Source organism: Acanthochromis polyacanthus, chromosome 19 (genome assembly GCF_021347895.1).
Source record: "Acanthochromis polyacanthus isolate Apoly-LR-REF ecotype Palm Island chromosome 19, KAUST_Apoly_ChrSc, whole genome shotgun sequence".
Lineage (NCBI taxonomy): Eukaryota > Metazoa > Chordata > Actinopteri > Pomacentridae > Acanthochromis > Acanthochromis polyacanthus.
Window position 1 is genome coordinate 16617114 of NC_067131.1, and position 13613 is coordinate 16630726.

Below are 13613 nucleotides of genomic sequence, written 5' to 3' on the forward strand. Positions count from 1 at the left end.
AGGTCAATTTTGACCTGCAGGACAACACGAGGGTTAATGTAAAATGCTAATGTAGCAAGGCTCTCTGGCAATCTATAATGCTTTCAAATATTTATTCTCAATGTTTCTCATTTTATATTCTCCTTGTTGAGACTAATACACTAAAATCAGTCTTCTTATTCCAGTTTTTACAGCATCCCATTGAGATCTACATCTGTGAAGCTCCAGCACTCATTCAGGCCAAAATCTACAGAGATAAAGCAAATTCACAGCTCAAGCTTCACTTACTTGCTTCCTCGGCATGCAAAGTTTGCTTAATTGCCCTGGAAATGTCGATGCATTAACTTTCCATGATTTTGAGCACTTCTCATCCATATTAACTTGATTCTCAGTCAGTCTAATTTGGTTAAAAAGCTTCACACCATAAAGTAAGTCAAGCATCCGGGACACAAAACACTTCAAACTCAGTAAGGTTGATAGAATTTATTCCTTATTTTACATTGGCTATACAGTTAATGTGGACAGATGGGTAGAGCACAGTACTGTGATGCACCAGAGCAGTATCACCTGCAAATATACTGTTACAACACCTATAAATACTCAGTGGTGTTATGACATTATATTTCTTAGAACAACAGCATTGCAAACAGACACCAATGACCTCTGTGTTCAAATGTAGAGGAAACAAAAAAATCTGCTTTGCCGTCCATCAAGGTGCGGGGCGAGGTGACGAGGAGGGCTTTATATCTCATCCACGAATGGAGTTTTTACGAGGTTGCCGGAGGATGCCATGGTCTTCTTGCCAGACACGAATTTCTTGGCAGCCTGGAGATGATGAGAAAAATACAAATGTCACAATGATGAATGCGTTCAGTCTTAACATTAGTTGTATGAGGTCGTGTAAATTCAGTTACAAGTTAATGTGATAGCTTGACATAAGTAAAACGGAAGCAAATGTCTTACATTAGCAACATCTGTCAGGGAGACGTTGTCGATGGTTTTGGAGATTTCTTCAGGGGGCTGGTAGGTTCCATCCAGAGCCTGAGTGCCCATGATGTCCAGCAAACCCTCGGAGGTTTCGATGAGCATCAGGAACTCAGTCCTCAGCTGGGCCCTGCAGAGAAAACAGACACAGACTCATCAGAAGCTATAATAGTGCACACTAGGACAAATAAACATTCAACTCCATGTACACACGTGGACAAAATTGTTGGTACCCCTCAGTTAAAGAAGGAAAAACCCACAATTCTCACTGAAATCACTTGAAACTCACAAAAGTAACAATAAATAAAAATTTATTGAAAATTAAATAATCAAAATCAGCCATCACTTTTGAATTGTTGATTAACATAATTATTAAAAAAAACAGACTAATGAAATAGGGCTGGACAAAAATGATGGTACCCATAACTTAATATTTTGTTGCACAACCTTTTGAGGCAATCACTGCAATTAAACGATTTCTGTATTTGTCAATGAGCGTTCTGCAGCTGTCAACAGGTATTTTGGCCCACTCTTCATGAGCAAACAGCTCCAGTTGTCTCAGGTTTGATGGGTGTCTTCTCCAAATGGCATGTTTCAGCTCCTTCCACATATGTTCAATGGGATTCAGATCTGGGCTCATAGAAGGCCACTTTAGAATAGTCCAACGCTTTTCTCTCAGCCATTCTTGGGTGTTTTTGGCTGTGTGTTTTGGATCGTTGTCCTGTTGGAAGACCCATGACCTGCGACTGAGACCAAGCTTTCTGACACTAGGCAGCACATTTCTCTCCAGAATGCCTTGATAGTCTTCAGATTTCATCGTACCTTGCACACTTTCAAGAGACCCTGTGCCAGATGCAGCAAAGCAGCCCCAAAACATTACTGAGCCTCCTCCATGTTTCACCGTAGGGACAGTGTTCTTTTCTTCGTATGCTTGGTTTTTGAGTCTATGAACATAGAGTTGATGTGCCTTACCAAAAAGCTCCAGTTTGGTCTCATCAGTCCAAAGGACATTCTCCCAGAAGCTTTGTGGCTTGTCAACATGCATTTTTGCAAATTCCAGTCTCGCTTTTTTATGAGTTTTTTCAGCAGTGGTGTCCTCCTTGGTCGTCTCCCATGAAGTCCACTTTGGCTCAAACAACGACGAATGGTGCGATCTGACACTGATGTACCTTGGCCTTGGAGTTCACCTTTAATTTCTTTGGAGGTTGCTCTGGGCTCTTTGGATACAATTCGAACGATCCGTCTCTTCAATTTGTCATCAATTTTCCTCTTGCGGCCACGTCCAGGGAGGTTGGCTACTGTCCCGTGGGTCTTGAACTTCTGAATAATATGAGCCACTGTTGTCACAGGAACTTCAAGCTGTTTAGAGATGGTCTTATAGCCTTTACCTTTAAGATGTTTGTCTATAATTTTTTTTCGGATGTCCTGGGACAATTCTCTCCTTCGCTTTCTGTTGTCCATGTTCAGTGTGGTACACACCTTTTCACCAAACAGCAGAGTGACTACTTGTCTCCCTTTAAATAGGCAGACTGACTGATTATGAGTTTGGAAACACCTGTGATGTCAATTAAATGACACACCTGAGTTAATCATGTCACTCTGGTCAAATAGTTTTCAATCTTTTATAGAGGTACCATCATTTTTGTCCAGGCCTGTTTCATTAGTTTGTTTTTTTAAATAATTATGTTAATCAACAATTCAAAAGTAATGGCTGTTTTTGATTATTTAATTTTCAATACATTTTTATTTATTGTTACTTTTGTGAGTTTCAAGTGATTTCAGTGAGAATTGTGGGTTTTTCCTTCTTTAACTGAGGGGTACCAACAATTTTGTCCACGTGTGTATTTTGTGCTGACTGTGATGTAAGAGGATCTTCTCTGTCAGTATCAATACCACATTGTGATTTCAGGCTTTGTTTTCTATTTCATTTGTAAAATGAATAACCAAAGAAATTCAGTTATTTAAGGATTTGTGGTATTTAAACTTTGTTATACATTCTTCAGTTTTCTCTGTTTTTAGCCTAATTGTGCTGTTTACACACACTACTGTTCAAAAGTTTGGGGTCACTTAGAAATGTCCTTATTTTTTTAAGAGAAGCAATTTTTTCTCCAATGAAGATAACACTAAATTCATCCGAAATACAGTCTAGACATTGGTAATGTGGTAAATGACTACTCCAGCAGCTGATTTTAATGGAATACCTCCTTAGGGATACAGAGGAACATTTCCAGCAACCATCACTCCTGTGTTCTAATGCTATATTGTGTTAGCTAATGGTGTTGAAAGGCTAACTGATGATTAGAAAACCTTTGTGTAGTTATACTAGCACATGAATACAAGTGTGAGTTTTCATGGAAAACATGAAATTGTCTGGGTGACCATTAACCTTTGAACAGTAGTGTAGACGTGTGGGGCTTTATAGCGCAGTAGAAATGTGACAGGAACATGAAACAAAAAAAAACGTCTTGGGGCTCAGAGTAAGAAGTAAAATCTACCTGAAAGCATTTCTAACACGTAACTGGACAACTGTGTCACACAACTACTTCTTTTTTACATTTGGCCATAACTAGGCTAATTGTTTCCCCTTGTTTCCAGTCATTATGCTAAGCTAAGGTAAAGTATGTAGGTAAAATAAGATTTTTTTTAAAAAAATTCCAACTCTTTAACTGCTCTCAACACATTTGTCAGGTTTACTTATGTTTTCAGTCAGATGTTATGTTGATAGCTGCATGGCTTTATCACAACCCCATTATTTACGTTTTTAACCACTAATCCAATCCAATTTTGATTGTGTTTTACCGTTTGCTAAAACAGAAATATCACAATTTCACTCTACAACATACTGATGATTCAGACCATTTGCTAGAGGATGAGGATAAAGTAGCTCTCTTACTTGGCTCGAGTCAGGTCAGCTGCTGTGACTGCACCATCAGCAACAGCCTTCACCTGGGCCAGAGCGGCTTTAATCACCTGGAGAGACGGAAGAAGACAGAGGTCACATTTAGAAATTTTTGAAAAAAAAAAGAGAGACTGCTGCTACTTTGTTGAACAGTTTGTGCTGATAGACAGACTCCTGTCACAGCTAAGACAAACTCACCTCACCAGCATCTGCAGCCTGGGAAATGGTGTAGACCCCAAACAGACCCGAGTCTGAGTAGCTTGCATTGAAAGCACAGACCTGGGAAAAAACAGAACGGAGGGTTTTGAAGGTGTTGTGACAATTACGATTGAGCAAATCTGTAATCTGTGTCGCTGTGATGGCGGTACATGTGTAGCTTTCACTGCTGACACACACAGACACGCTGCTTTTTCGAGGAAACTGTTGTACCAGTTTATGTTATGAGCTGAAAGAGACTCACATCAAAGGGGTCAGCAGTTGCCTTGGCAACACCCTGCACCAGTTTGCTGGAGGGGCAGGATCCTCTCTTCACATATGGAAAAGCTCCCAGAACATGCTGCAGCACAGCGAAAGCCAGAGCTTCTTTACTGGTTGTTGCTGCTCCCTGGCTCACCACCGCTGCATGAACCAGGCTGCTGCTGCTGGGCATACGGATCTCACCTGGAGAAGAGCGAGACAGTGTGAAGAATTTTCTTGGCTTGGAGGAAGAGTCGTAATGCTCTCACTGCTGGCATCAAAAGCCGCGTATGTTTTGTCGGTTCAGCCCACCTCCTCGATACTGAGCCTTCGCTCCAGTGGTGCCGGCTCCACTGCGGATGTTGAGGAATTGTTCTCCGACTTGCTTCAGCACAGCGTGGTCGACACCTGGAGGACAGAACAACATCAGAAACTTCATGATGCACTGGTCATTCAGGAGAAATCTGAATTTTTACCTAAAACGAGCCTTACCCAGTCCAACGAGAGCCATTCTTGCGCTTGTGAAATTGTTTTGGACAAACTGGTGCAGCTGTGGAGAAAAACAAACATTAGAAAATGGCAGCTTAAATTGGCATATTAATACTATCAGTTGAATAAAAAAAAAAAAATACTCACATGTTCCGACTGAATGTTTCCAACCATGTGGTCGGGGCAGTACAGGGAGTTACAGAGGGCATTCTTGTAGGCCGCTTGATGCAGACCTTCAATCACAACTGGACAAGAGAGAAAGAGGCATGATCACAAAGTACAACTGGAGGTAAAATCTGTGATGTTTTCTCCTTGTTAGACAAATATTGTCTGTCTGACTTTGGTGCACCTGCGTAAAGGTACACGTTCGCAACATTTATCATTTCCACACTTCCTATTCACCGTCTATGTAAGCAACCATGCAATGCAGTTCGGTAACACAAAAAAAAAAAAACTTTTAAAATAACTGTTGACAATCTAAAATGAAGTAAGGTTGAGCAACTGCGTGGCTTTTTGGTTTCAGTGAACTTTTTTTTTTTAAATATAACAGAAAATTTCCAAAGGTGCTCCCATGTTTGTCCAGTTGCAAATCAGGAAACAGATGTGGCATGCTGGGTATTTTTGTGCATTTGCCTTCTTATTTGTAGCTTTGTGTTGTTCATTAATAGTATATGCACTTTATTTTGCATATTATCTCTCCACATTTCATTTTATGAAATTTAAATGAAAATATCTCTGATGAAGCTGAAATTGTGGCTACGGAAGTACTGGACTGCATTTGTCAGTTGGCAGCTGCACCAAAAGAACAGCAGTTCAGTCACAGAAGAACTGCGAAGTCACAGTTGTTTTCTTCATTCTTTGGTAAATGTTGCTCAAGCATGTTGTTAGTTTATTTGATTGATTAATTTAATGCTGGGTAATTGTGCATTTGTGGACACAATTGTCACTAATGCCAATATAGCTCCTCAGTGGTTGAAGTTATTGCTTTAAGTGGTGACACTTTAACCTCTAAGAGCACATTGTAATCCCACAAATGAATGCATTCATACAGTCAGATACAGCCAGTGTTTGCTCGGCTGTGGAAAGGTGCAGCCTGTACCGGTTTCTTTTTTTTTATATATATATATTTTTTGGCCTTTTTCCGGCTTTAATAGATAGGTGCAGTGTGGAGAGAATGACAGGAAATGAGGGAGAAGAGTGGGGGGAAGACATGCTGCAAAAGGCCGCGCGAGTGGGAATCGAACCCGCTGCATCGGGGACCAGCCCTTATACATGGTTCGCCCGCTTAACCTGTTGAGCTATACGGGCGCTCCAGCCTGCACCGGTTTCTGATGTGACACTGACAAGTTGAATGCCCATCAAGCACCCAAAACGACCCCTTGTCTCCAAAACTGCCATTGTGAACTCGTACCATGAAGTCACATCCTTAAGTAACTAATAGTCTTCCTTGTTTCCTGATGTTTACTTTACATACCAGCAGCGCTCAGATAAAATAACTTCATCAAGTAGATGCTTAATGCTCGCTTTTTGCTGTAGTTATTACTGCAGCTTCAGTTCAGGCAGTACATGTAAAACATCTTTCCTTTAAACAGTGTTTTCTGATCAGTTTAAACCAGCGGGATGTTTCAGTTTTGTTACAGTAGTGTAGAACAGTTCTGAGAAATATACAGCTCACATTAACAACAATTATCAGCCTTTTCACAACCTCTTGTGACACACACTGGCTTGTTAATGCAGCACAGAGTCTGAATCTACTCCCATACACAGCTGTGAAACAACAATCTGCACCTCAGATTAACTCTGTGGGACATGAAAGGGAATACAAATTAAGCGTTTGTATGATAAAACACTTGTATTTAACAAAAAAAAAGTGTGTTCAAAAGGAAATAAAGACCTACCTGTCTGTGGGTTCTGTGCAGCCTGTGCTTTGTCCAACTTCACCCTCGGTGTCAGGTCTGACACTTCCCACGGACGAAACTCTGGGGCTGTTGTCACGTTGATCAAATACTCCATCACTGTATCACTGAATATCAATAATGAAAAGGGAGGGAAAATAGTGCTATGAGCTGATGTGATTGTGCAAGAACTCTGAAGACAGAATTATCCCTGCAGCATAATCGGTTTCATAAGCACCACATAGTCACAGCTATACTCCTTTGTTTGGGTGTTGACACTTCCGTTTTTAATCACATGCTCCTGTTAAATGACACTCATGGCAGACAGACTTACATGTCATCTCTCAAGCAGTCAACGGTGTAGATCATATTCTCTCTGGATGAAGCCACGCTGCACAGACACATGCAGATGTCCAGGTTAGAGTACTCAACAGGAAAGATACTCAGACTGTTGTGACAAAACCGTTTTTTTTTTCAGGAAAAACGTCTTTGAGAAGTTACTGACCTCAGGCTGCCTCCCACTGCTTCAATACCACGGCATATCTTGAAAGCTGAAGCTCCTTTGGTTGTCTGGAAAGGGACAAATGCAAGTCAGTGGAACTGTATGTAACAACTGCTATAATTCTAGTAAAGACACATGTGTACACTACATGTATAGCAATGGGTTAAAAAGAGAAAAACATGTTCCATTTGTGAACACTAATTGTTCAAGACTACTTTGATGAAACAGTACCCATTATAATCCTAATATAGAGCAATATTTGATTTGTAATTCGGTGTCTGTGCAGTTTTAGCTGGAAAACAGGCTATACTGAAGTTTCATACCAGATTGGAGGCCAGCCGGAGGAGGTGGGTGACACCCTGGTTTTCAGGGGTCTCATAACGACAGCCGGCCCTGACCAAGACGCCGATCTTGGAGGCTGGTGAATAGTTCTCCTGTGAGGCGATCACCAGTCCACTGGGCAGTTTGGTCACCTGGACAGAAGGATGCATGGCGAAATCTACTTTAGTTACATCACATTCATTAAGCACAGTTAAAACAAGTCAGCCAGCAAGCTTCATCTTGTACATTAAATGCACGTTAAGATCATTTAACATTCTAAAAGCAGCATAATGAGAAGAGACTAAAGGTTAAAGCTTTTAAATATAAGCATGGCCATTTTTCTATAACTGTTATCTTTAGATGCAGCGCCACACTGTCTGGACCCAGTTAGCCCCAGCACAGCCATCCTCATTACTCCCCAACATACATGGACATCCTTGTAGGACTGGGCTCCAGGAGAGAGCTTGAGGCCAGCCAAGGGCTGAACAAGGGACTGGCCTTTTCTGGCAGCCGCATAGAACCGTCTCTGTGGAGAAGAGAAACAAGTCAACAACCACTGACCTGCGCTTCCTGCGGCTGAAACCCAGTGACCTCCACCTTACGGGCAGCCTGGGCTGCATAAAGCCTTGTCTGGAAGAACAGAGAACATGAGAAGGGAGGAGATTACAACTAACGTGTTGTTGGCTGGTTGAATGATGAATGGGCAGTGTGAGAACAACGGGCATCAGAGGGATGAAAGACTTTGGAATGATGAATGGGATCACTGATGCTAGCAGGGCTTCCTGTTCCGCTACCTTCCTGCTTTTAAAGTGCTATGTGCCTATAACAAACATGCTTTTGTAATTCACCCGCAGTTGATTTTGAATAAATGACAAAATAACCTCTTGGCAGGGTCCATTAAGCTTCTTCTGTGGAGATTTAAATTGTGTCAACTGCCCTTCATCAGTTGGACTTTCCCAGTTGTCTTTGAAGCCAACATAGCCAAGAAGTATTTTAAGTCCTCACACAAACGCAAACAAACAAAGTTGAACCTATAGAATTCTTTTGAATATGGCGTGGCCAGGGATCGTCTTTTTATTGGGCCGACCAGTTATCGGACATTCAATATTCTTCCGATTATCTGTGCCATTTCACTGATTTTTAGCTGATCACTGAATATACCAATTAAAGAACGTACTGCAATACAAACACCAGGCCTTCAACATTGATAATTAAGTTAGGATTTCATCAAAGTCGTTAAATAATGAAAGCATCTTCTAAAAGATGCAAAAAAGGTCATATAATAAATCAAAAACATACAGTAAATAATGTTTAAAATTATAGTGCAATGAAATGGTACAGATTTTAAAATTCCCATTATATGGTGAAAAACATGTTTTGTGTCACCATTAATTTTACTATTTCTTTACATAACCTGAATGTCTAAAGTCGACAGATAATCCAAAATAAACTATCATTCGAGAATGCCTAAAAGAAGAGTACACAGCCATCTTTGTGCTTCATGAAGAGAGACTCAGCGAGAGAACCATTGCTGATTGCTTTGGAATCATCAAAACGTCTGTTCATTGCAGCCTTAAGAACATAGTGCAGCAAAGAACCGCAAAGGAACATACAGAAAACACTCACCTCAGTGGTTTAATGATTGTTACTGCAGTTGTTTGTAAAACATGAACCCAAATATTGGTTATTATTTCAAACATATATCACAGTCAAATACCATAGTTGGAGATCTCCTTGATTACTAAATATGGGTATTGATATCAACTACGACAAAGACATCAGTTAGCCCAGAGATATGATGTTATGAAGTTCAATAGTAGTTTCTGTATGGACCTCGAGGTCTTTTAATCTACATGGTGATAGATTATGTCCTAGAAGCCAAATCTTCGACTATTTCAGTAAACACGTTTAAAGATACTATACTAATACTCAGATAGTTGTATCAGTTCCCTCAAAATATGTTAAAAATGTAGTGTTTTTACACCATACGAGGTTAGCTGTTACAGCAGACAGCTCTATGTTTTTGTGAATGTGGTTGTTGACTGTAAAATTCAAGTTATGACTACTACACACAAATACAGCAACAACACTACAGCTAATACACTCTAAACAGAAATATGAGGTTTAGTGACCCGACAAGCTTCAAATCTACACAACAAGAAGCTACCTAGCTAGCTCTCACTTATCTCATCTCGACTGTCTCATATTCACACAGCCTGAGTCGACTGAATTGAGTCTAATATTAGTTTATCTCGGCGTAAGTCGACTCTAAATGTGTGCTGTTGGTGATGTAACTCTATCAGTCGGTGGTTTAGAGGTGGTTGAGAACAGTCGAGCTGAAGCTGCCTGCTTCCTCGTCCGCTCTTCATCAGACCCTGACCGGACACGACCCCAAGTTTAGACACCGTCCGACAGTCAAACGGAGAGACAACTGGACGGCTGGTGTGTGTGCAGCTTCCCCACACATAAAACATACAGGACAGAATAACGGAGTCCTCACCGAGAGCTGACTGATTCCCCGAATCCCCTTCATCTCCCCTCTCTCCTTCAGCCAGGACGATACAGCAATATGGCTGGCCTCAAAGTGCCCTACCCAGAATGCGTAGCGCGCCGCTCCCTCGCTGAAGTACAGCTGAGCCAATGAGAGAGCGCCCTCTGTTGCCACGGAGATGAACTCAGTTACACAAAATCATTGATAAGCACTGCACAACAGGCTACACATTCAGCAATTTGCCAAGTCCATACTTTACTCTCTGGACAGAGCTTGTCGTAAATCTATTGTTTACCAAACTTAAATCTGAAATTGCTTATTTCCCACATGTCCCAACATAAAAAAGAAGAAAAAGTTTTCTCAAAATATGACAGGAGAGAATGTCAGACTGCTCCTCACAAATACCTCACTACAAATAAAAATAAGGAATACAAAGCTAGAATCAAAATTTTCCTGAAACCAAAGGTGACATACATTTGAATTTTATGTGATGCTGTAGGTATTTCACCTTTATTGATACTGACATACAGCATTTTTCAAGTTTCTGTGTGCAGTCTTTATATTTTAGCTTTATTCTAATTTTTACTATATTGCCTTCTTCTAGGTAGCCTGTTTCGGCAATGTCTGTTTTTAAAAAACCCTGTTTTAATAGTAAAATATACTATCGAAGTAATAAAAAAAAAAAACAGAAGCAAAACTCTTGCAGATTTTTTATTCTGTACCATGCTTCATTTGTTCCCCAATTTGCTCTCAGAATTGTGTTGCTTTAATTGGATAGAAGGGAATGATCAACATTATACCATTCACACAAAATAATTGTCCTGCAAAGATCAACAAAACATAAACTTTACAAACTACTGAGAGTGAAAGTGTCAGAAAAATCAAAATCCCTAATCTAAGCACATACAGGAACTGTCCAAAAATATATATCAGGTAAACATATCACATGGTCACATAGGTATAGTTTAAATACAGACAGTAAAATGATTGAAAAAAAACATACTGTAGCAATATTATTTTTTAAATTAACTATTTAAAATATAAAGTACTTATATCGATATTTTCCATAATAATAAGAATTACAGATACTGTTGTTATTTTATCATTTAAATATGTAATATTTTCTTTAAAGACACACATTTTGAATATATCATAGATTAATTGTAACATAGTTCATCATTTAACAAATTTATAACAAATGTGTTATACAGTCGTCACAAAACAAAATAACGCGAGAGAGAAAAAATCCCGTCGGCTAGTCTTCCAAGTGCGCATGTGCGTTTCCCCACACGTGTGGTGAACGTTTGGACCTGCTGCATGAAACACATCTGAGAGAGTCGGTAGTGCTAAACTTAAAAGTATTAAGTAAAGAAAACAACAGGCGTATCGTTGCCCTTTTAAATCCAAGTGAAAGAAGATAATCCTCCGTGAAGCATTTCGCCGAGAGGGACGGAATACCAGAAAAAAATCTTCAAAATGGTGAGTGTTGTGTTCTGAATGAGCGGACAAGCTAGCAGACAAGCTAACTACTAGCAACCATGACAGACTAAACTGCTGCTCAGCACTGTACTTAAACTCTAAATTACATCTTTCAGTGTATTTATTTTCTACACTTCTTTCCTGTGACTAATGTGGAGTTACTTGGTTTTGTGTGTTATGACCAGACTGAAGCCCAAGTGAACCCGAAGGCCTACCCGCTGGCCGACGCCACGCTGACCAAAACCATCCTGGACCTGGTGCAACAAGCGTCCAACTACAAACAGCTGAGAAAGGGGGCCAATGAAGGTAAGGAAACAGAAAATCCGGTCACTGCAACTCAGCTAGAGCGATCACATTCATCAGGTGGCCTGTTCACCTCTCTGAAATGTGCTGTGCCTCTGGAGGTCTATGAAACGTGGTGTCTCTTCAGATCAGCAGAGCTACTATCATCTGGGTTTTCTGAAAAACCTCTCAAATTTGTGCACTTATAGATCCTGATGGGGAGAAGAAAAATAACTGAGGAAAGGTCTCTAACAAATTACCTTAGATCCTTTGAACCATAACTTAGCTAATTATTTAAGATTATCACTGCTGTTACTAATGATTGTTTTCATTTTCTGCTATTTTCTTGATTAATCAATCAGTTATTTGGTCATAAAATGGTTCAAAATGTTGAATGTTGATCTCTAAAGCCCAAGTTGAGGTCCTTGAATGAAGTGTTTTGCGCACAAGCCAGATATTTTAATTTTACTGTCATAGTGGAGGAAAGAAATCATAAAACTGTCAAATTTGAACTAGTCGGAGAAGTCTGAGTTTTTCCCCCCTAATGCTACTCTGATTAATCAACGATAGAAATAGTTAATTAATTTAATAAATGACAAATAATCAAAAAAACACGTTGCAACTAATTATCACACCAGTGCATGGTCATCAAAACTTGCTGAATTGCATTGTTTGATCTTTAGCTTGTTATAGTTCACCATCTGAAGGTGTTAACAGCAAATGTTTGGTATATTTACATGATGATTCATTATTTAAAAGTAGCAGACCAATTCTGCAGTTTAAAGTGTAACAATAAATTCCAGGTTGATATTTGTTGTTTAATAGAGCATTATTATATTAGATTCCTTCAAACTGTTGTCATTTCTAGTGCAAAGATGAAAATTCAAAACTGCTTCGAACATGTATTTACTATATTTTTAGTTAGCATAGGGTCAGGCAAAATCTGTGACTGTTAAGTAAAATAATGATGATTTAAAAAATGGTACCAGTAAGAAAATAACAGGACATTTCTGTAAAATAGTCTCTGACATTGAAACAAGTAGGTCATCCACACATTACGCATTCTGCAGCCTAGTTAGATAAAGGTTTAGTTTTTTTAACTGATGTGCAGAGCATTGTGTATCCTAAATTGGAGCCTTTGTGATTTGCTTGAACAAAATGATGTTTTTATACTATTTGATCCAGTGTAGTAAAAAAAAAAAAACACTTCTTTGCTTTGTATTTTTGTCGATGGCAAGAGGGGTGTTGTAGCTCAGGAATACTGATAGAAACAATCATTCTAAAGCAACCAAAAAGTGGAGTTTGAAATTATGTCTTGTAATTCAGAAAATGTTAACTTACTGTGCTTGTGCTGCTTTCCTTTCTTCCCAGCCACTAAAACCCTGAACAGAGGCATCGCGGAGTTCATCGTGATGGCCGCTGATGCTGAACCACTGGAGATCATCCTCCACCTGCCACTGCTCTGCGAGGACAAGAACGTCCCGTACGTGTTCGTCCGCTCCAAGCAGGCCTTGGGTCGGGCCTGTGGGGTGTCACGCCCCGTCATCGCTACCTCAGTCACCATAAAGGAGGGATCTCAGCTCAAACCGCAGATTCAGTCTGTCCAGATGGCTATTGAGAGACTGCTGGTGTGATTTGTGTTGCACTGTTGAAGAAAGAATTGCAGAATGTTGTCGTACGTTTGATATAAAGGAGCATGTTGTCCACGACAGAACAATATAGATGTTGTAGTTTCCCTTTCCTTTTCTTTTTTACTTTTTAAGACTTTGATTCCACTGAATTGTTGCAGATTGCAATTCCATCAACTGCTTCATAATAAAAGATTTTTTATTTAAA

The 13613-nt window shown here is 39.8% G+C and overlaps 2 protein-coding genes across 3 annotated transcripts; one reads left to right on the top strand and one right to left on the bottom strand.

Annotated features, from left to right (window-relative positions):
* Positions 1 to 447: 447 nt before the first annotated feature.
* Positions 448 to 10156, bottom strand: LOC110953569 (cytochrome b-c1 complex subunit 2, mitochondrial). Of its 2 annotated transcripts, none has more exons than XM_022197653.2 (14): positions 10026 to 10156; positions 8087 to 8155; positions 7528 to 7677; positions 7208 to 7272; positions 7037 to 7093; positions 6706 to 6830; positions 4955 to 5052; positions 4811 to 4868; positions 4631 to 4726; positions 4323 to 4522; positions 4061 to 4141; positions 3857 to 3933; positions 943 to 1093; positions 448 to 804 (listed from the first exon to the last, which is right to left on the bottom strand). In XM_022197653.2, exons 1-14 carry the CDS (start codon positions 10056 to 10058, stop codon positions 721 to 723), a joined length of 1344 nt encoding a protein of 447 aa, XP_022053345.1. In that variant the 5' UTR covers positions 10059 to 10156; the 3' UTR covers positions 448 to 720. The 2 variants fall into 2 exon arrangements, with proteins under 2 accessions (XP_022053345.1, XP_022053344.1); XM_022197652.2 differs by lacking the exon at positions 8087 to 8155 and adding an exon at positions 7953 to 8051 and having other exon boundaries at positions 10026 to 10147.
* A 1127-nt stretch (positions 10157 to 11283) lies between these two features.
* Positions 11284 to 13613, top strand: snu13b (SNU13 homolog, small nuclear ribonucleoprotein b (U4/U6.U5)). Its single transcript, XM_022197651.2, has 3 exons — positions 11284 to 11495; positions 11681 to 11801; positions 13149 to 13613. Exons 1-3 carry the CDS (start codon positions 11493 to 11495, stop codon positions 13409 to 13411), a joined length of 387 nt encoding a protein of 128 aa, XP_022053343.1. The 5' UTR covers positions 11284 to 11492; the 3' UTR covers positions 13412 to 13613.